The 19,671-nt window shown below is 36.8% G+C and overlaps 3 protein-coding genes and 1 long non-coding RNA gene across 10 annotated transcripts; 1 reads left to right on the top strand and 3 right to left on the bottom strand.

The window, feature by feature from the left end:
- Positions 1–4,089: 4,089 nt before the first annotated feature.
- Positions 4,090–5,750, bottom strand: LOC103837971 (histone-lysine N-methyltransferase ASHR2). Its single transcript, XM_009114372.3, has one exon. It carries the CDS (start codon positions 5,503–5,505, stop codon positions 4,360–4,362), a length of 1,146 nt encoding a protein of 381 aa, XP_009112620.1. The 5' UTR covers positions 5,506–5,750; the 3' UTR covers positions 4,090–4,359.
- Positions 5,751–5,959: 209 nt separating this feature from the next.
- Positions 5,960–8,496, bottom strand: LOC103837970 (transmembrane 9 superfamily member 11). The gene is made up of 2 exons (XM_009114371.3): positions 8,337–8,496; positions 5,960–8,189 (listed from the first exon to the last, which is right to left on the bottom strand). The coding sequence occupies exon 2, from the start codon at positions 8,176–8,178 to the stop codon at positions 6,205–6,207; it is 1,974 nt and encodes a 657-aa protein (XP_009112619.2). The 5' UTR covers positions 8,179–8,189; positions 8,337–8,496; the 3' UTR covers positions 5,960–6,204.
- Positions 8,497–8,732: 236 nt separating this feature from the next.
- LOC103837967 (F-box/kelch-repeat protein At3g04660-like) lies at positions 8,733–19,390 on the top strand. Of its 7 annotated transcripts, XM_033280649.1 has the most exons (6): positions 8,733–16,587; positions 16,714–16,803; positions 17,256–17,365; positions 17,710–17,943; positions 18,272–18,329; positions 19,168–19,370. In XM_033280649.1, exon 1 carries the CDS (start codon positions 12,265–12,267, stop codon positions 13,453–13,455), a length of 1,191 nt encoding a protein of 396 aa, XP_033136540.1. In that variant the 5' UTR covers positions 8,733–12,264; the 3' UTR covers positions 13,456–16,587; positions 16,714–16,803; positions 17,256–17,365; positions 17,710–17,943; positions 18,272–18,329; positions 19,168–19,370. The 7 variants fall into 7 exon arrangements, with proteins under 7 accessions (XP_033136540.1, XP_033136542.1, XP_033136539.1 ...); XM_033280651.1 differs by having other exon boundaries at positions 8,733–16,803; positions 19,175–19,390; XM_033280648.1 differs by having other exon boundaries at positions 8,733–16,803.
- On the bottom strand, positions 17,451–18,249 carry LOC117128403. Its single transcript, XR_004451699.1, has 2 exons — positions 18,180–18,249; positions 17,451–18,090 (listed from the first exon to the last, which is right to left on the bottom strand). It is a non-coding gene; the product is annotated as an uncharacterized LOC117128403 (long non-coding RNA).
- Positions 19,391–19,671: the final 281 nt, after the last annotated feature.

The following is a 19,671-nucleotide window of genomic DNA, read 5'->3' as shown; positions in this document are numbered from 1 at the left end:
ACAAGGGTGAAAGAGAAGAAAGCAGAAAAGATTGTGGAGGAGGTTTTTAAAGGGTGGAGTTTTATGTCTAACTATGAGTACAATAGGTTGGGAAGATTATGGATTGTATGGAGGCCAAATGTGAGGTTCACTCCAGTGTTCAAAAGTGATCAACTGGTTACTGGTGCAGTGCTACTACCTGGGGCAAAAGAAGAGTTCTTTTGTTCTTTTATTTACGCGCACAACACTATGGAGGAAAGGAAAAATCTGTGGGAGGATCTACGAAGTCATCATGAAGCTCCAATGTTTAAAAATAAAAGATGGATGTTGATGGGTGATTACAATGAAATTTTGGAGGGAGAGGAGCATTCAGGTTTTGAAAATTCTCCAAGACTACCTTTGGGTATGAGGGACTTTCAAGATATGGTTCGCGATTGCAAGCTATTGGATATGAGTTTTCAAGGTCCCCGCTTTACTTGGTGTAACAAAAGGGAGCAAGGTTTGATATGTAAGAAGCTTGATAGAGTTTTAGTGAATGAAGAATGGCTTAAAGGTTCTCCAACATACTGTGTTTTTGAAGCTGGTGGGTGCTCGGACCACTTGAGATGCAGAATCCAACTGGAGATTGATCAACAGAAGAAAAGAAAGCCTTTTAAATTCACAAATGCGATTGCGAACATGGAAGAGTTTGTGCCTCTGGTAGAAGAACAATGGAAGGATCAGGAGCCGTTATATCATTCGACATCTGCGATGTTTCGTCTTACAAAATATTTGAAAGCTTTGAAGCAGCCTCTGCGAGCTCTAAGTAAAAACGAGTTGGGTGATCTATCAAAGAGAACAAGGGAAGCTTACTTGATACTGTGTACAAAGCAGAAAGAAACCTTGGAAAATACAGCAGTAGTTGCAATTCAAGAGGAGAGTATAGCTTATGAAAAGTGGCATCGGCTAGCTGAATTGGAGGAAGAATACCTGAAGCAAAAGTCAAAAGTTCATTGGCTTGATGTGGGAGATGGAAATAATACTTTCTTTCACAATTCAGCAAAAATTCGAGAGATAAGGAATGCCATTTATGAAGTTCAGCGGGAGGATGGTACTATTGCAAAAACAACTGAGGATGTCAAGGAGGAAGCCGGGAATTTTTTTAAGGGATTTATGGAGTTTCAGCCTCAAGACTATGAAGGGGCAACTGTTGAGAGACTGAGAGAGCTTTTGGGTTTTCAGTGTAGTCAAATTGATTGCGCAAAGCTTGAGAGAGAAGTTACTGGAGAAGAGATCAAAGATGTCTTGTTTAAGATGGCTAGGAACAAATCCCCGGGGCCAGATGGCTTTACAACTGAGTTTTTCAAAGGAGCATGGGAGATCATTGTGAGAGATGTGGTGGTGGCGATTCAGTCCTTTTTCATCAAAGGCTTTCTACCCAAAGGGCTTAATTCAACAATTCTGTCATTAATCCCAAAAAAGGAGGAGGCAAAGATGATGAAAGATTACAGGCCAATATCATGCTGCAACGTTCTTTATAAGGTAATCTCGAAAATTATTGCCAAGAGATTAAAGAGCATTCTACCTAAATGTATTACTTGGAATCAGTCTGCCTTTATTAAAGATCGTTTACTGATGGAGAATGTCTTGCTAGCAACTGAGTTAGTTAAGGACTATCATAAGGATTCTGTAACTCCCCGGTGTGCAATGCAAATGGATATTTCAAAGGCTTTTGACTCTGTGCAATGGACCTTTCTGCTGAATACTCTTGAAGCGCTTGGTCTACCTGTGAGGTTTATTAAATGGATTTCTCTCTGCATAACCTCGGCTTCGTTTTCTGTACAAGTTAATGGAGAATTAGCAGGATATTTTCAGAGCAAGAGGGGGTTGAGGCAGGGTTGTTCGTTGTCACCATATTTGTTTGTCGTTTGTATGAATGTTCTCTCCAAGATGATTGATGAAGCTGCAGCTAAAGGAGAAATTGGGTATCATCCTCGCTGTAAGAACATGGACCTTACTCATCTCTGTTTTGCAGACGATTTGATGATTTTCGCGGATGGGACAAGGAAGTCTATTGAAGGAATCTTGAAGGTTTTCGATACGTTTGACAAGATGAGTGGGTTAAAAATTAGCAAGGAGAAATCAACTCTATTTATCGCTGGAAGCATTGGGTACAGAGCGGAGATTACACGGCATTTCCAGTTTGCTGCTGGAGAGTTACCGGTACGTTACTTAGGCCTCCCCTTACTCACTAAGAATATGACAGTCTTAGACTACCTTCCGTTGATTGAGAAGATAAGGAAAAGAGTAAGTTCGTGGACGGGAAGATTCCTCTCCTATGCTGGACGTATGCAGCTGATAAAATTCAGTAATTACCAACTTAACTAGCTTCTGGATGGCAGCTTTCAGATTGCCTAGTAGTTGTATTAAAGAGATAGAGAAAATCTGTTCTGCATTTCTGTGGTCAGGGCCGGATCTTAATGGGAAGAAAGCCAAAGTCGCATGGGTTGATGTGTGTAGATTGAAGGAAGAAGGGGGTCTGGGAGTAAGACCGTTGAAGGAGGCAAACTTAGTGAGTTGTTTGAAGTTAATTTGGAGAATTTTATCATCAAATTCTCTATGGGTGAATTGGGTGAAATCTTATCTAATAAGGAAGGGTTCTCTCTGGTTGGTGAAGGATAATACTCAGTTGGGTTCGTGGATGTGGAGGAAAATCTTAAAATATAGAGAGATAGCTAAGAGGTTATATGGAGTTGAAGTGAGAAATGGAGAAAAAGCGTCATTCTGGTATGAAAGATGGACGCCACTGGGGTGTTTGGATGATATCTTAAGAGATGGAGGGAGCTTGGCTCTAAGGATTCCGAAGAATGCAACAGTGGCTGAGAGCAGAAACCATAGGAGAAGGTATCATCGGTTTCCTATTTTGAACAAAGTGGAGGAAGAAATGGATAAATTCAGAGCTAATGCGACTCAAGAGGAAGGTGTATCTTTATGGAGGAACAACAAAGGTAAATATAAGAGGAGATTCTCTACAAAGGAAACATGGTTGAGCATAAGGGAAAACACTCTGACTTGCGATTGGCACCAAGCAGTGTGGTTCAAGCATTCAACTCCGAGATACTCTTTTATCACATGGGTTGCAATGCGGGGAGACTCTCAACAGGGGATAAAATGAGAAGCTGGAATGGGAATGATGATGTATCTTGTATCTTCTGTCAAGAGCCGGTGGAAACACTACAACACTTGTTCTTCGAATGCTCTTATTCTAAGCAAGTCTGGAGAAAGTTAATGAAAGGGGTGATGGGTTCTCAGTACACGGCAGAGTGGGGAAGGCTTCTTAGGCTACTGACAAGAGACACTGGTTGGAGTAAAGTTTAGACCTTCACCATCAAATACATTTTTCAATCATCCTTACACACGATCTGGTGTGAGAGAAACAGAAGAAGGCATGGTGAGGACTCTTGTCCTGTGGAGCTCTTGATCCGAAGGATTGATAAGAACATGCGCAACAAATTCACAATCTTGAAAAGGAGAGGTGACAAAGTATTAGGAGATGGGATGGTCTACTGGTTTAGTACAAGAGAGGAGTGAAAGAAGCAAATAGCATTTGGAAGTTTAGATTGATAGAGTTTTAAATTAGTTTTCAATTAAATGTTGCATCCTTTGATGTAAGAACAGTCTTTTTTTTGAGTTAAATTTAACATTCAATTCAAAAAAAAAAAAAAAGAATATTGGTGCGAAGCTTGTGAAACTAAAGTGAATCCAAGTAAGTGGTATTACACATGCAATGAGTGCGGGGTTGTGCTGCATGTTTCCTGCGTTGTGGGCGACTTCTCCTACATCACGCCGGTTCGAGCAGGTTCGGTAACAAGGTCGAATAAAGAAGTAGTACCCAACACTTCCGTTTGTAGAAAAATCTGCTCCACGTGCAATTCTCGATGCAAGCTCCCTTCCGTTCTCAAAGTTTCAAAGCCCGGGGTAGATTCATATTATTGTTCTAACTCATGTGACACCAGTTATTTACTAATCTAGGTCGATGATAAACTTATGAATGAAACCTATTGTTATCATTTGTTCTAGTGAATGAAGAAAACCATTTCCCTCGCAAACATGTAGACTGAGCAAGCAAAAGTGAGAAGTCATTCCACATAGCAGTTGATTGTTGAGAGTAGCAAGATAATGCAAACATGACGCATCACTATCACAAACACCTGATGCTCAAATATCACAATAAAACTGTTTCAAATGATTCTGAAGAACAAAGAAAGACCTAAACATGGAAGAACTCTAAAGCTACTAGAATGTTCCCTTTTCCAAAACAGAGTAGCAAAACAACAAACGACATTGAGAAGAGAGATTTCGAGACTTCCCGTTCAAGATTTTGCTAACCTTCCTTCTGTCTCAAGCGTTTCCGCCAACTTCATCCTCCTTAACACTTCCACAAACATTACATTCAAGAAGCCTCGAAGCATCAAGACCCTTTGGCGGTAACGGAGCAAGAGTACCAAAACAATTCTCCTTCTCACACATATATCTCGCAAAGAAGTAAGCATGTGGGAAACTAGAATCATCATCATCCACACCATCCCCACAACCTTCTCCTTCTTCCATCTCTTCTTCTTCCTCATCATCTTCACCATCCATCTCTTCCATATCTTCGTTCTCATCTTCCGACCAACTAGCTTCCACCTTACACCGATCACACTCACATCTAAAACCATAATCCTCAAGCAACCTCTCCTGTCTACCCGAGTAGTTCATATTCACAGGGAAGTAACTCAAACAGACCTCTCTACCTTGAGGAACATCATGGATCATCCTAATGATGATATCAGTATTACCATCAGAACCACCAGAGTCAACGTAATCGAATCTACAAGCATTAGGAAGACAATCATGATTCATAAACGACGTCTTCGGATATATCCCATACGCTCGCACCGATCTCTTCTCGTTCGTAACAGAGAACGGCTCCATCAAACCGAAACCGTTAACCTTATCCTTCGCCAGTAGCGCCGCCGTGAGCTCCGGCGAGATCGGGACCGGAAGAGGAGGACACACGGCGGATAAGAGAGAGTGAAGGAAACCAGAATCGGAAGTGGAGTCTCCATTGCCTTGGAGAGAGAGCAGGATCTGGAAATCGGAAGGAGAAGCGGCGGCGAGGTTGTAAGCGGAGAGGAGGAACCGAGCTTGGACTTGGCGTTCAGGAGATTGATCGGCGAACGCGGCGGAGGACGATTGGTGAAGACGACGGAGGGATTCGCAGAGCCAAGGAGTGTGAGAGGAGGTGCAGTTAGGGCTACAGAAGGAGACGAGAGAGCAAGATTGACATCTCTGAGATGATTGAGATAACAGTCGGAAACAATGGTCGCAGTAAGGGGGAGGTGGTGATGAGAGAAATGGGAAAGCAGAGTAGAGGAGGAGAGGGGACTCTCTGAGGATAACTTGTCCGCCACGTAGAGGCTGTGCCGCTACTAGACTCCTTCCTCTTCCGTTGATTTCTGTGACTTGTAGCAGCAGCTCCGACTTAGCTCCGCCGTCGTTCATCTTTACCACCAGCCGCCGATTAGGGTTTTACCAAATAATAAACGATTTATATGGAACGAGATGTGAAAGGAGCAACACGGTGGCGTTTGGTTATGTTTCAGGTCACAGTGGATAATATAATGGGCCTTAGACAAGCTTTATCCAATTGTTAGCCCATCTACCAACATGTAGTTGGCCTATCTATCAACAATATTCAGGAAGGATCTCTATGCTGATTATAAAAGACAGCATTTTACAACAGGAATACAATCTATATACTAAAAAAGTGAATTATTGATGTTTTCATAAAACTTTATTCGCCAATGAATTATTTAATCGGTTAATTTCATTTTCGTTGCCAATCTTTGTGAGTGATTTTCTTATCGATTATGTAAACAAGTTAGAAAAAATTGTGTATAATAAGGCATCATCATTCACCAACATTGCAGAGTGTATTCATTCTACAGGGGGAAGAAATCAAAATCCATTTTTAATATAGAACTAAAAGTAAACATTTTCTAAGTTCAGATGCATTTCCCATAAAGATGTAACAAGATGAAAAACAAGAAACATGAACAAATCCTTGAGACGACATAAAAGATAAAAAAAATTTGAACCCTTACACTTGGAGCAATGAGACCACTTTGCTTAAACGATATTACTTCTCTTCTTCAAAACTTTAAACGATCATTCTGAACCGTAATCCTCCGGTTCCGATCCTCAGTCAAGTTTCACCGAAGAGAACAAGTAGTGCACGAACCAGAAGGAAGAGAGGAAACCAACAGTACCTGTCGCGAGCATGATAGCCAGGACCATGAACAGAGAGTAGCCCAGATAAAGAGTCGCTGAAACGGGTCCACTCAAGTTTTTAAGGTCGAAGACGAGATAGTTTATGGAGTATATGAAGATGTAGATTGCAACGGATCCTGACGCAAAGAAGGACTTCCACCACCATTTATAGTCTTCCACACACAAGTGCATGTACGTTAGCACTAGAGAGACCTCAGCACATACCACAACGAGAAGGATCATGACAACAAACAGGAATCCAAAGACGTAGTAGACACGGCCCATCCAGATGCTGGACATGATGAAGAACAGCTCGATGAAGAGGGTTCCAAACGGAAGTGTTCCAGCGCCAAGAACGAGAAGCCATGACGGGTATTTCTGAGCTGGGATTTCCCTGGGAATCTGGTTGGTTCGGACCGGGAACTCAATGTGAGGAGCCCTGGCACCAAAGTAACCACCGATGAGAGTGAGAGGAACCGAGATGCAGAACCACAGGAGGATGAGGATGACGAACAGAGAGAAAGGAATGGCTCCAGTACTATGGCTACCCCACAGAAGGAAGTTGAGCGTTGTGAGGATCAGAAACGCGATACCCGGGAAAAAGCAAGCAGCTTTCCATGCAACAGACATCCATCCACGGTGTTCCCCACATCCAATCGTCCTCCAGAGACGAACCGCGACATAACCAGCTGCAATGCCAAGGATCATGTAGAAGAATAGCATACCGGTGATAAGCGTTCCACGCGAAGCCGGCGACATGAACCCAAGAGCAGCGAACAAGATAGTCACAACAGCCATGCCAAGAATCTGAACACCGTCACCAACCATAACACACAGAAGCGAAGGGTTCGACGGAGCACGGAAAACATCACCCACAACAAGCTTCCACCCAGACAACTCCTCATTCATCTGAGCTTGAGCCTCCTTATCCAACTCCTCGTAACGGGTCAAATCCCTCCTAACAGTCCTCAAGAATATCACAAGAACAATACCAGCCAAGAAAGTGATCACCATAAGAGAGTTCAAGATCGAGAACCAATGAACCTTTGAGCCTTCCATCTTCAAATACGCATCCCACCTCGACGGCCACTTGATGTCACTCTCCTCGAAGCTAACTTCATAAGAGAACACAATGGACTGACCTTCCTTGACAGACATTGAAACACTAGTCGAATCACATTTGATCGGAGTCGTGTATCTCTCATACATCTTCAGCTTCTTCGTCGAATCAGCGTTATGAGCAAAGCTGCAAGGAACCACCTCAAACCCAACAACCATGTACCCAGGCACATCAGAGTCCTTACTCTTCCCCATAGTCGGAATCACCTCAGCTGCATCCCCAGTACCCATGACACGTGCCACATTAGCAGCCTCTTCGTACTTATGAACAAGAACCTTAAACTTCAAATGGCTAAACACATAGTAAACATCCTGAACCTTGATCCCAACAGGGTACCCAGTCCACCTCAAAACATACCCATCTTTCTTAGTGTAACGAATCGCAGGCAAATTGTCAAGCATGGGGTTCACCTGATACATCTCATCAATCCTCTTCTTGAGAAGCTTGAAACCGTCGCCAGAGAGCTTCTCCGTCTGGCAAAGAAAGATCTCACTCTCGTTCTTGAACATCTTGAACCTATAAGGAGAATTCTCGATCCGATCTCCCATGAGAAGCTCGCCTAGATTCTCCGCACTATCCTTGATCCCTTCGGAAGGTTGGCAAAATGGCAAGCTGTAGTAGCTAAACGGCATCTCGGTTTCGATCGAAGTGAGGGAGTTCACCTTGACGTTCAAGTAATCGCCGACCTCGTACTTGTGAGGATAACTGCCCGGGAGGTAGAACGCGAAACCTAATTGGATCAGCGAGAAAATCGCCGCGAGGAAGCAGATCTTGAATCGATCCATCGAGATCGTATCTGTGAACAAGTGAATGAGGAAAAACGTCGTCAGAGATCTGGATCTAGTCAAACAAGCACCTCAGATCTAAGATCTTAAAGAGGTGAATCAGAAAACGAGAATGATAATTAGGGTTCTGGGAAGAGAGAAAGAAGATCGACACTCACCTGTTGATTATCGCGTAGGGAGGGAGGAAGAAGAGCTTTTCGTTCTTTGGCAGCGAAAAAAACTAATAAATCGAGAAGGGAAGAGAGAGAACTTAATTTGATGAAAGGGAAACGCGAGCAATAGAGAGAGAGACTAAAACACGTTATTCTGTTCTCCAATTAAAACAATACACGTCAGCTAAGTATTAATGTGAAGAAGAAACGATGCCGTTTGTTGTTACGTCAGATACATACTAATGGGTCTTATACAAGCTTTTCAGAGTTTTGGCCCATGTGGTATTTTTTTTCTCTTTGTATTAAATCCCAAAGGTTAAGATTACAAGCAGACTCAAGCCCATACATATTACATTCAGCCCAACAAAGCCCATATATTACAGATAGAGATGAAACGCATGTATGACAGGTGCATACCCTCGTGGCTTTGGTACCGCGAGAATCGGGGTGAGAAAGCGTAGCCGGAGAGCTAACTTGAACCGTCGATCTCCACCGTCGATTCGCTTGAAACCGCTCGTTGACCCATGTGGTAAAATAATGGATTGTGTATAATAAATATCCAAATTCTATAGAAGATATTATTTATTTTAAAGTTTCATTATGTTTTATAAATTTACGTCATTAATAAATATAGTGAAATTGCATCTCATTGGACACAATTTTTTTCCATAATTATCTCAATACACTAAATCTCACAATTTAGTATCTATGTTGATAGACACATAACTTGTCACATCATGTGTATTTACCTAATTTTCAACTCATATTATTGATATAATTTATTTTGTATAGTGTGTATAATTTTCCCTTCAACGGAATCTTTTCCTTCTTTTCAAATTTGGATTTTAAAGCTTTCACTTTGTCACTAATTAAAGTCAACTATTCGGTGAAGTTTGTCTCAAGCTTTTCCATATGTATTTCTCTTTCTTCAGAGTAAATAGTATGTCACCAACCATAAAAATATATCAAAAATAGCGGTTATTGAAAGAGTGGCTGATGACTTGGCTACATATATGTGACATATTAATTGATCTGAAGCATTTTTACTATCCTAACTTTTTGGAGATCAAATAAAATTTCAAATATGCTATATTTGTTTACTTGGAAGAATATGATTTCAAATTTAGTGCTTGTGAACAAATTTAGTGCACAGATTGTTATTTGTTTCATCTTTCAATGATCTATATTTTTCATATTTGATAGGACAACCTAAAATGACTATAATCATTAAAACAACATTAATTTGTTTCTTCATATGATCGAACAACATAAATATTAACTAAATTTTTATATTTTAACTTTCATCAACTTTCAGTAAAGCTTTAAAGTTATTATATTTTTGGTTTTCATTCGTTAATTTATTAATTAATCTATTTAATAAACCAATCGTTAATCATTCAACTAATATATTTTACCATGATTAAACGCCACTAAGCTCAACAATATGGAAACTTAGTTGTTTTCACTGATTAATAGATTTACTTATAATTTCAAACATTTGTGTATCCGCTAAATTTTGACATTATTAATGTTGTCATTTTTATAAAGACACTTTTACAACTAATTTTGATAAAATACATATATAGACAAAATTTTGCGATATTGTATATCTGATATGGAAAATATTATGCTATTGAGTAGAAAATTGGTGTGTTTGTAATTATATTATTGTGCATAGAAGTTGACATATAAGTTATTACATATTTCAAATATGTGTATTTACATAAAATAATATTATTCATGTTATATTTATAAATCATCTCTTTGTGAAAATGAATATGGTAATGATATATACAAATTTTGAAAATTACTTTTGAAACAAAGTTTTTGAAGGATTTGGTAAAAGACATAGTTACAATGTTAAATTAAATCCGTGAGTTTAATTTCTTATTGGTTTTGTTTCATTGATTTGAGTGTTTCATTTTATTTTCGTTTTGTTTTATTAGAGTAAGTATATCTTGATGTTGAAATTCGCATAACGTAATAATTATTGCAATACTATGAAAATGCCACATCTACTTGATTACGTGTAGTCAATATTGAAATAGAGCTCTGTCAACCCAGTTCATCAATTAAGTATGAGATTATTGTCTTTAAATAGCGGGATGCTATTTTCTTCGGTTTAAGGTTTTTCTTTTCTAAACCAAAAGTTTTATCCAACACAGAGTTGTCGGTGTTAATAACATACCGGTTTAGTTCAACACAAATAATTTTTCTACTATATAAAGTGGTTACGGCGACGCGCTAATATACTGGTTTCAAAGCCCTCAAAACACAATCTATGTAACATAATTCCACTACTAAACCAAAAAAGACGGTTCGACCGGATTAACCAGTTCGCTTTATTACTTTTTGTGATTAACTGTAAATATCATATATGTATTGATGAAAAGAGGATTTACAATGGTAGCAATATCCTAAAACAGAAGAGTCTCTCTGGCAAAAACATTGAAAACAGAGGTACAAAAAAAACAAAAGATTTCCAACGCTTTAGATTTACTTAATCCTGAGGGCCAGTAGCTAAAAAGGACGTCCACTGATGTTGATTCTTGTCCAAAAAACCTATTGTTTCTCTCACCCCATATTGCATAAACTATTGCTTGAGCAACACACATGCGCAATGGACTCCAGAGATTGTTTCCAAAGTTTAATAGCCAAGCCAAAAAGATCAGTGCTCCTCCAGAGATCCTTGGAGAAGACGCAATGGATGATCAGATGGTCCCTTGTTTCCTAGTCTGTGCTGTGTCACAAAGACAGCAGGATGTAGGAATTAATAGTCCCCAAAAGGCGAGCCTTGTTCTAGTGTGTAACCTGTTAAGATTGGTTGTCAACATAGTAAAGGCATGCTTTGGGATACAACCCTTAAACCATATTGCTGGAGCCCATGGTTTCATATCTTCCCTTTTCGGTGCAATAGAGAAAGACCCAAATATCTCGATCATAACATCTTTGTTGACCTCTTTCTGTGGTCTTTGTAGATGACATACTTCATCGAAACAAAGTTCAGTAAAGCAACGATTAACATAAAAAAAAGATTTAACCAACAGGCTTTGGGCTAGTGGAATTTGAGGGATGATCCCAATACGGTGAACTTACAGTTTAATCCCTGTCGGACACCAGATAATTTAACATTGCATTCCTGGGATCCACAGAATAATCGGTTAACCTCGATCGCCAGACACTATGGTTAATTCAAAAAAAAACATAAAAAATATTACCATCCAATTGTACCTCAACTTAATCTTGAGAGCCTGTTGTTGAATATCCAACCTTTTGACACCACCTCATCTCTTGCTAGGCCAGTGCCCAGTGGTGTAATACCACCGTATACCTATATTTCTACCTCTGCTTCAAACTTCTTGTTTTGATCACCCAAACATACCAATGGAGTTTTATTTTTTGTTCTATTATTATTCCAGGATGCAGAGGTCGCTTCTTGTTGGCGCAACCTCCAATCAAGAGATTTTGTACCCCTCACACATCTAAGGATGCCAATTTCTAACTTCAAGCTATTTGATGCAAGGCATATATCTCTGCCGGCCATGAAACTTGACATTTTCCTGGTTTAAACCCGGTGGGAGAATATGAAGAAGCTAATAGTGCATATCAACTCCTGTGAACAACTAACCTAACTATTACTTGATTAAGAAGCAAGAGACATTGATGCAAAAGAAGTTAAGATCCACGACTCATTTTCTAGAAAAAAGGCAATCACCCGTAATAAACAAAAGAATATTTTCCTCTAAAAACTTCAAAATAGGAGGTTTTATTTGCAAAATCTATAAAATGTTACACGTTTTTTTTAACTAGTATTTATTAATTAGATTAATACGTTTCGTCAAGGAATTGGTATCGCCTATATTTAGGTTTAAGAAATAAAAATATTTGGGTTAAGAGATTGAAACAGTGAGAGGCGGACTAGTTGAAAGTAGCCATGAAAAGGGTCAAGAGGTCTAAGAAACGAGACGAAAGGAACGATGTAAACGATCCGTTTATCATGATTCCTATGGAACTCAAACTAGAGATTCTCATGAAACTGCCGCCGAGATCCATAGCCAGGCTCCGTTTCGCTTCTAAACACTTGTCCTCGATCATCCTCGGCAAAGACTTCACCGAGTTGTGCATGACTCGATCTTCCACTCAACCGCGTCGTCATCTTGTCTCAGTGCACCGTGGCAGCGACATGCAGCTCTTTCACTCCTTCTCTCAGGAGGAGCACCCTTCGTCTAACTCTAATGATCATGACAAGGTTAGTTACACACTGGATCCGGATGTACGGTATTTATTTACTCCACCTGTTCGCGGCCTGATCTGCGGTCGAAAAGGTATCAAGATGGTCATTGGAAACCCTAGTACGGGCCAGTTCGTAACGTTACCTAGAATCAAAACGAGGAAAAAAGAGATTTTATCTGTTTTTGGATATGATCCGGTTAACGATGTATACAAAGTGTTGTGCCTGACGGTGATAACTCAACGTGGTAATATAGCTCGTGGTATTATATCCCGTGATTACTTTTTGGAGGATGTTATGGCGTGGGAAGCTATTGTATCCAAGGAGCATCAAGTTATCACCTTAGGAGCTAAAAATAAATGGAGAATGATCGAGTGTAAGTATCCACATCGTCATTATGCTGGAAACCATGGGATATGCAGGGACGGTGTTCTGTATTACTTAGCTTCTTACAAACAAAAACGATCGCTAATGGGCTTTGATCTGAGTACTGAAGAGTTTAATGTTACTAAGCTACCCGACGATTATGAGCTACAAGAGTTTGGTAATCTGGTGAATCACAGTGGAAAGATAACCATAGCGACCCAGGTAAATACCGGCGCAATTGACCTATGGGTTCAGGATGATGTCAACAAAGAAGTATGGTCAAAAACTGCTTCTGTGGTTCCTTCTGTGGCTCATATATGTGGGGCAAATCAACGTTTAATGTTCAGGGGTATACTTCCTACTGGCGAGATCATATTCGCACCGCTCCCATCTCCTAACCCATTCTTTTTTCTTTGCTACGATCCCAAGGAAAAAAAGGTTAGACAAGTTGTGGTTGATGGAATTGGAGATGACTCTGCTGCAATCCAAGTTTTTTTCGATCATGTTGAGAGTTATATGGTTCTGTGAAAGGTATGTTGATCCCTCGATGATGCACGAACCTTCTTGTTTTTTCTTACTACTGGAATTGTGACATTTGATCCACCAATTTATCCAGTCTTTTCATCAGTGACGTTGTATTTATGCTTGTGGATTATATATGCAAGTATGAGTTGATTATGCCCTTTTTGAAAAAAAAAGTATGAGTTGATTAAAGTTTTGGTTTTTCTTTCGCGGAGCTAACAAGATTCGGTTTTTTTTTTAAATTTATATTTTGAGTGAAAAATAGTTTGTTTTGGCTATACCAAAATCTTCATCATCCTTTTTGTTTCATTGAGTTTTATAACTTGATCAAGTTTGAGTATACATTTCATTATTTTTTTGTTTGAATACACACATGGAGTCACAAATTTTCATCTATTACCTAATTTATAAAATTGAGTTATCCCAGCAGAATACTTGATATGGGATCACAAGAAAATATTAGTTAGGTAACAACTTTATTATTTATCGATCATATAATCCCTTTTCAATTCATACTGAATAAAGGATATGTACTAGTAATTGTCAATGAAACCTTCAAAATTATCCCATGAAACTTGCTTTGATGCATTCGAGATTTGCTTTAATTCGCTGTGGCTTTTTCTTAGAGGTTTTTCTATATCTTTCGATTATGTTGTATTGTATTTTGCTGTTTCAGTTTGGTTAAACTCCATTCTTATTTGAAACCCGGATGATTACGAAGTAATGGAAGTTGTGTTTCAAAAAGATTGCTCTCGTGAACGATCTTATTCCACCTTCCAACGAACAAAAGCTCATGAACAAAAAAGAACTGAAACCACATATGCCTTTTCCTACGATGATTATCCCAATTTCCCAACAAAAGTAGCTCGTTAGCTAAAAAGATGAAAACCAGCACCGTTTTCATCATTGTTTTATGATCGAATACAGTCACGTATTTTGATCAGACCAAAGTTCTCCTTCAATCAAAAAAGCCCAACAAGACCATGAGCTGGAGATAAGCCACCTTTTACGATCCTTCTTTCACATCATCATGTCTCCACATTTGTTGAAGAACGATAGTTCAAATTCTTCGAACATGCTAATTAATTGCAAGCGAAACAAACGAACCGGACGCTTATTCGAGGCGATTAAAATCGAAACGTTTAGACTTGATCCTTTGACGGGTACATAGACATCTCTCTCTCTCATCTCACGCTGAATTAACATCGTCATCAGCTTCATGTAAATCCTCTAGAAATTGATTCAATTAAGTGTTGTACTTCTCAGTTTTTGCTGAAGCCTTTAGAAAATCCTCTCATAAATTTGATACAATTAAATGTTTTATGAAAAATTCAGCTAGAGCATCAAATATGCTAGCTTTGTTTCCACAAAGTGTAGAAGCTTGGGAAATTGAGGTCTATTGTTCTTGAAAAAATACCCAAAAATTGTATTTTTAATCCATCTTTAAGTGATCTACTAGATTTTGACCCGCGCTTTGAAAGCGCGGGATTTGTTTTCAAAATGCGGAGATTTGTTTTTGTTAACATATCAAAACATATATACTGCGGTTGTATTTTATAGGAAACAAAATTGTAAGATTCCCAATACCCGGGTTATATTTCGAGATACATGATTGAGAAAATTGTTCTTATTTTTTACTTAGTACAACATATCATAGGCATGGGCACTCGGGTCCTTGGATCGGGTTTGGACCGGGTCTTGTCGGTTCGGATCCTTCGGGTTTTGGAAATCTAGATCCTTATAGATATCTATAATTTTTTGAGTCGGTTACGGGTCGAGTCTTGTCGGATCCGGATCAGTTCGGATCTACAATTCTAATACCCGTAAAATACCTACAGTTTTTGAGTATATTTCGGATTTGGGTTGGTTCAGATATTTAGGAACCGAAATACCCGGACTGGACCCGACAACTCGAAATATACCGAAAACTCTAAAAATATCCAAAGAACCGCAAAAATACATGAAAATTTATCCAAAATCAGACCCGAAAACCCAAAAGATACCCAAAATTTTAACTAAGTACCCGAATTATATTTTTTGAAAATCTAATTTTACCCGAAAAATAAAATTATGCCCAAAAACCGAATCTGAAACTTTAAGGAATATCCAAAATATAAAAATATACCCAATCACTTAAATATATCTGATACACACAATAATATTTGGGTACTTGGGTAGCCGATCGAGTCTCGGATAGGACCCGTACACGAACCGAGATCCGCAGTTATAAGAAAAAAGATCCAACATATACTTTAACATGAATCCGGACCCAGACCCGAACCTGTATTTTTGGATCGGTTCTGATTCAGATCTTTCAATCCGAGTAAAATGTCCATACCTAACAAATCCATCTAATTCAACAGTATAGATTTTATATTGTTAAATAAAACACAAAGATAAATTATGATTTTTTTTATGTTTCAAATTTTAAATTATGCATAAATATAATCGTACACATATAATATTTATGTTTAAGTGTAACTTAGAAACACAATATGATTATTATTCTTTTGCTAGATATAGGATAACATATTTTTATCTTAGCCATTAAATTTTAAAAAATAAATTGTAATGTTATTTGTAGTAATAGATACAGTATAACCTCTTTAATATTAATACTCTATAAATTAATATACACTAAAAATTTCTATAAAATAATATAATTTTATAGTCCCAAGTTGAGTTTTTGGTTCAATTAGTATATCGATAAATTAATATCTCTATAAATTAATATCTCTATAAATTAATAAAAAAAATTATAGTTTTGGTGTAGTTCAACATTATCAATTTATAGAGGTTTCATTGTACTTTATAATAATGTTTATAATTTTCAATTAAATTTTTAATTACTTATATAATTTAGATTGGACTTTTTAATGGGCCAAACCAAAAATTTATTATAATTTTGAATACAAATTATCAAGATGGGTTGTATTTTGAATACAAAATGTTTAGCAAAGCCAGAATTTTCAAAATAGGCTCAAGCCCAGTCCATGGTTTTGTTATTTTCCAATAGAGTCCAAGTATTTTTTGTCATGTTTCAGACAAAATCTAGGTTTCTAAACAAAAATAAACTCAAATGGCGACTGAAGCAGAAGAATCGGGTATTCCACAATTTGACTAAGCATCATTTCCAAGGTTTGCTCTTTTCCTGTATTTTCATTATCGTTGATAGATAGTTGAACTCCATGATTCTACTAACCAATTTATTTTTTTGTTTTTAATTTCTTTTGCATGTACTGTCCCATGGCTTAAATGGAATAGATCCGATGAATTTGAAGCCAATCTGAGGCATTCATAGAAAGATTTTGGTGAGGTCATTCAATTAGGTATTCAATGAGAAAGTCTCCAAAGGTTTGTCTTCGATTGCTAGTAAATTGTTTCATACCATTGATTGTTGATCTTTTTTTTTGCTTGCAAGGATCTATGAAGTTAATATTCTGTGTCTTAATTTTTTTTTAAAATGTCTGTAAAAATATATTTATTTCTTTAAATTTAGTTATTATTTTCCGGTTAATTGGCTTTTCTTTGTTTTTGCGTCAACTATTTTAGAAAACTATTATCCAAAATGTTTATTATATTTTTAACAGTTATTTTGTAACATATTTAAATAGCTAATATAAATAAATTAGATAATTTAAAATTAAGTAATTAATAAAAATAAAATTAATCTTTGTTATAAAATATTTTTTTTTATTAAATGTTACAGCCATCTTCTTTTGTTTGGGTCTTTTGATTTTTTTTTAATTAAAACATATTGGTTCAAGCCCATTAAATTTATCGACAGATATAAAAAAAAATTTCAGGTGTTCGACAAAAGAAAACAAAAAATATTCTCTCTCACCTGTCGGTTCCTTTGTCGCAAAGAGAAGAAGATGGCTATCTCCGACAGAAGGACTTAATCCAATCCTTAATGGTAAATTCTCAGTTACATTTGTTTCTCTTATTGATCTCTCATAGCTATCTGCCATTTGTTTCTCTTAATCCGATCCTTAATGGTAATATTTCGTATCTTCATTCTTATTTATTATATATTTTTCTCCTTATTATTATTAATGTGATTTGTTTTTAGTTCACAAACATCTCCACAAATGAAAAATACATATAATTAAACATCTATCGAGGTAAAATATATCACGGGTGTTTTTTGAACTAAACATTATATATTTTACTCACAATTATTTACTATTACAATATAATATAGACTGTCCTTTATAAGTACAAAAAAATAATTTGATTTTATATTGTGAGCATTTTCAGGTATTACAAAATGTTGTCATCCACGCTGGTGCACAACAAACAATCATTTTAAGATAAGTGTTCGGATGAATACCATCATACTATTTAATATCCATTCATTGTTAGGAAAACAAATAAGGAGATTAGGATAATACCATCTTATGATTTTTTTTAAAGATTATATACGTAAGGAAAACAAATAAGGAGATTAGGATAATACTGTGATGGCATGAAACTGTATCTAACGTAAATCAGGTAATAGATTTCTACACATTTCGTATTCGTACGGACCCAAATAATTATACACTAATTTGTTTAAATAAAAATATTTTTTTTATTTTAGCATTGATCCCCCAACGATTTCAAATTGTTCTTCCTGCAAGTAGCATGAATTTTGATCCACTGAAAGATATTTTAGAGAATAACACATTATTCACGATCTCAGTAAAACAACTCGTAAACTAAAAACTTAAAAATGTCGCAGTATTTACCTTTTTGTCTGCAAATATGATCTCTAAAGTCTTTGCTCAAAAAAAAAAAGATCTCTAAAGTCTCACTAAACCCAACATTGGATGGTTTCCAGGTATGCATGATTTTGGCTTCAATAAACCAAGTTGTTTTCATGGCCTAATCTCATCAAGGTACACCATCTTTTTTTTAGAATACATTATATGAGAAACGTATAGAAAACAACATTGCTTGCTTTGAGTCTAGATGGCGTGTTTGCTTTGAATCTAGATGGTCGATATATATAAGAAAATTTAAGGCATGAGGTTCAGAATATTCTCATTCAAATAGTTATAAAATAGGGCCGTGAGTTTAGGAAAATATATTATCTCGACCTTCTAGTTTATTAAAGTTATGGAACATTAGATTTTCTGGTATATTATTATCGATATTTCAGTTACCAAAATTCACGCTTTCTTGTTTTGATTTTATGTTATTACAATCATCGAAGATATGGGACAATAGGATTGGCTGGGTGGGTATTTATGATTTAGATTAATGGCATTATATCGATATTTCAGTTACCAAAATTCACTCTTTCTTGTTGTGATTTAATATTTATATTTTCGGTTACTGATGTGAAAATCTTTGCAAATTCAATAATTTGGCCGAGTATATTGCACAATGGTTAATCCCGTGAAGATTCAAAACTAATGCATGCTGCTTTTAAAATATTTGGGGGTTTAGGGGTTGGTATGATTTGACATTGCTTAATTTTAATAAATCAATGAATAAAAAAGGATTTGTGGTTTTGCGGGTTCGTCTGTAACTCATACTATGCATATAAAAATGCAAGCTTACAAATTTATAAAAACGAATCTGAACATTAATAAGTTTGATATTCAGGAGTTTGAATAGTGCAACATGTATGTTTGAAGGGTGCAATAGTTTGTAACCAAAACCTTGATTGGAAGTGATGAATGGTCGATACATTGATATTAACATAATGTATTTTTTATTTTAATTTGGAAGCTTGCAGAATCCAATATTCGAGAGGGAAACCTTCAAACTTTAATCGTTGAAGCTTCAGTGTCGATGGAACATCATTATCAATATACAAAGATTTGGTAAATGTACTGTGTAAGAAATGAAAATCAGTGTGTTATAGCAATTGAGTTTTTTAAATTATGTTCCATCGTTTAATATGTAGATGAAGCATCGTCTATTTTTTTCCATTTAACAACGTTTACTAACTGAAAAATGCATCAAGAAGGTGTTAATTTGATATGTAATTATACACATAGTTTCGATAGGCAGTAAATGTAGTGTTGTTGTTTAAATAAAAGAAATCTCAGAAAAATACATAATTAAATTAAAAACATAGCTTAAAATATTCCAGTGGCAGAATCTGGTAAATATTGTTGAAAGAGAAGGGTACCTCAAAAAAGGGCCTTCTGTTTTAATAGTATTGATATATTTTCATATTTGATTGAACAATCCACAAATATCTATTATCGTGATGATATCATGTTATCA

This window comes from Brassica rapa, chromosome A09 (assembly GCF_000309985.2).
Source record: "Brassica rapa cultivar Chiifu-401-42 chromosome A09, CAAS_Brap_v3.01, whole genome shotgun sequence".
Taxonomy (NCBI): domain Eukaryota; kingdom Viridiplantae; phylum Streptophyta; class Magnoliopsida; order Brassicales; family Brassicaceae; genus Brassica; species Brassica rapa.
This window is presented reverse-complemented; position numbering and strand designations above follow the sequence as displayed.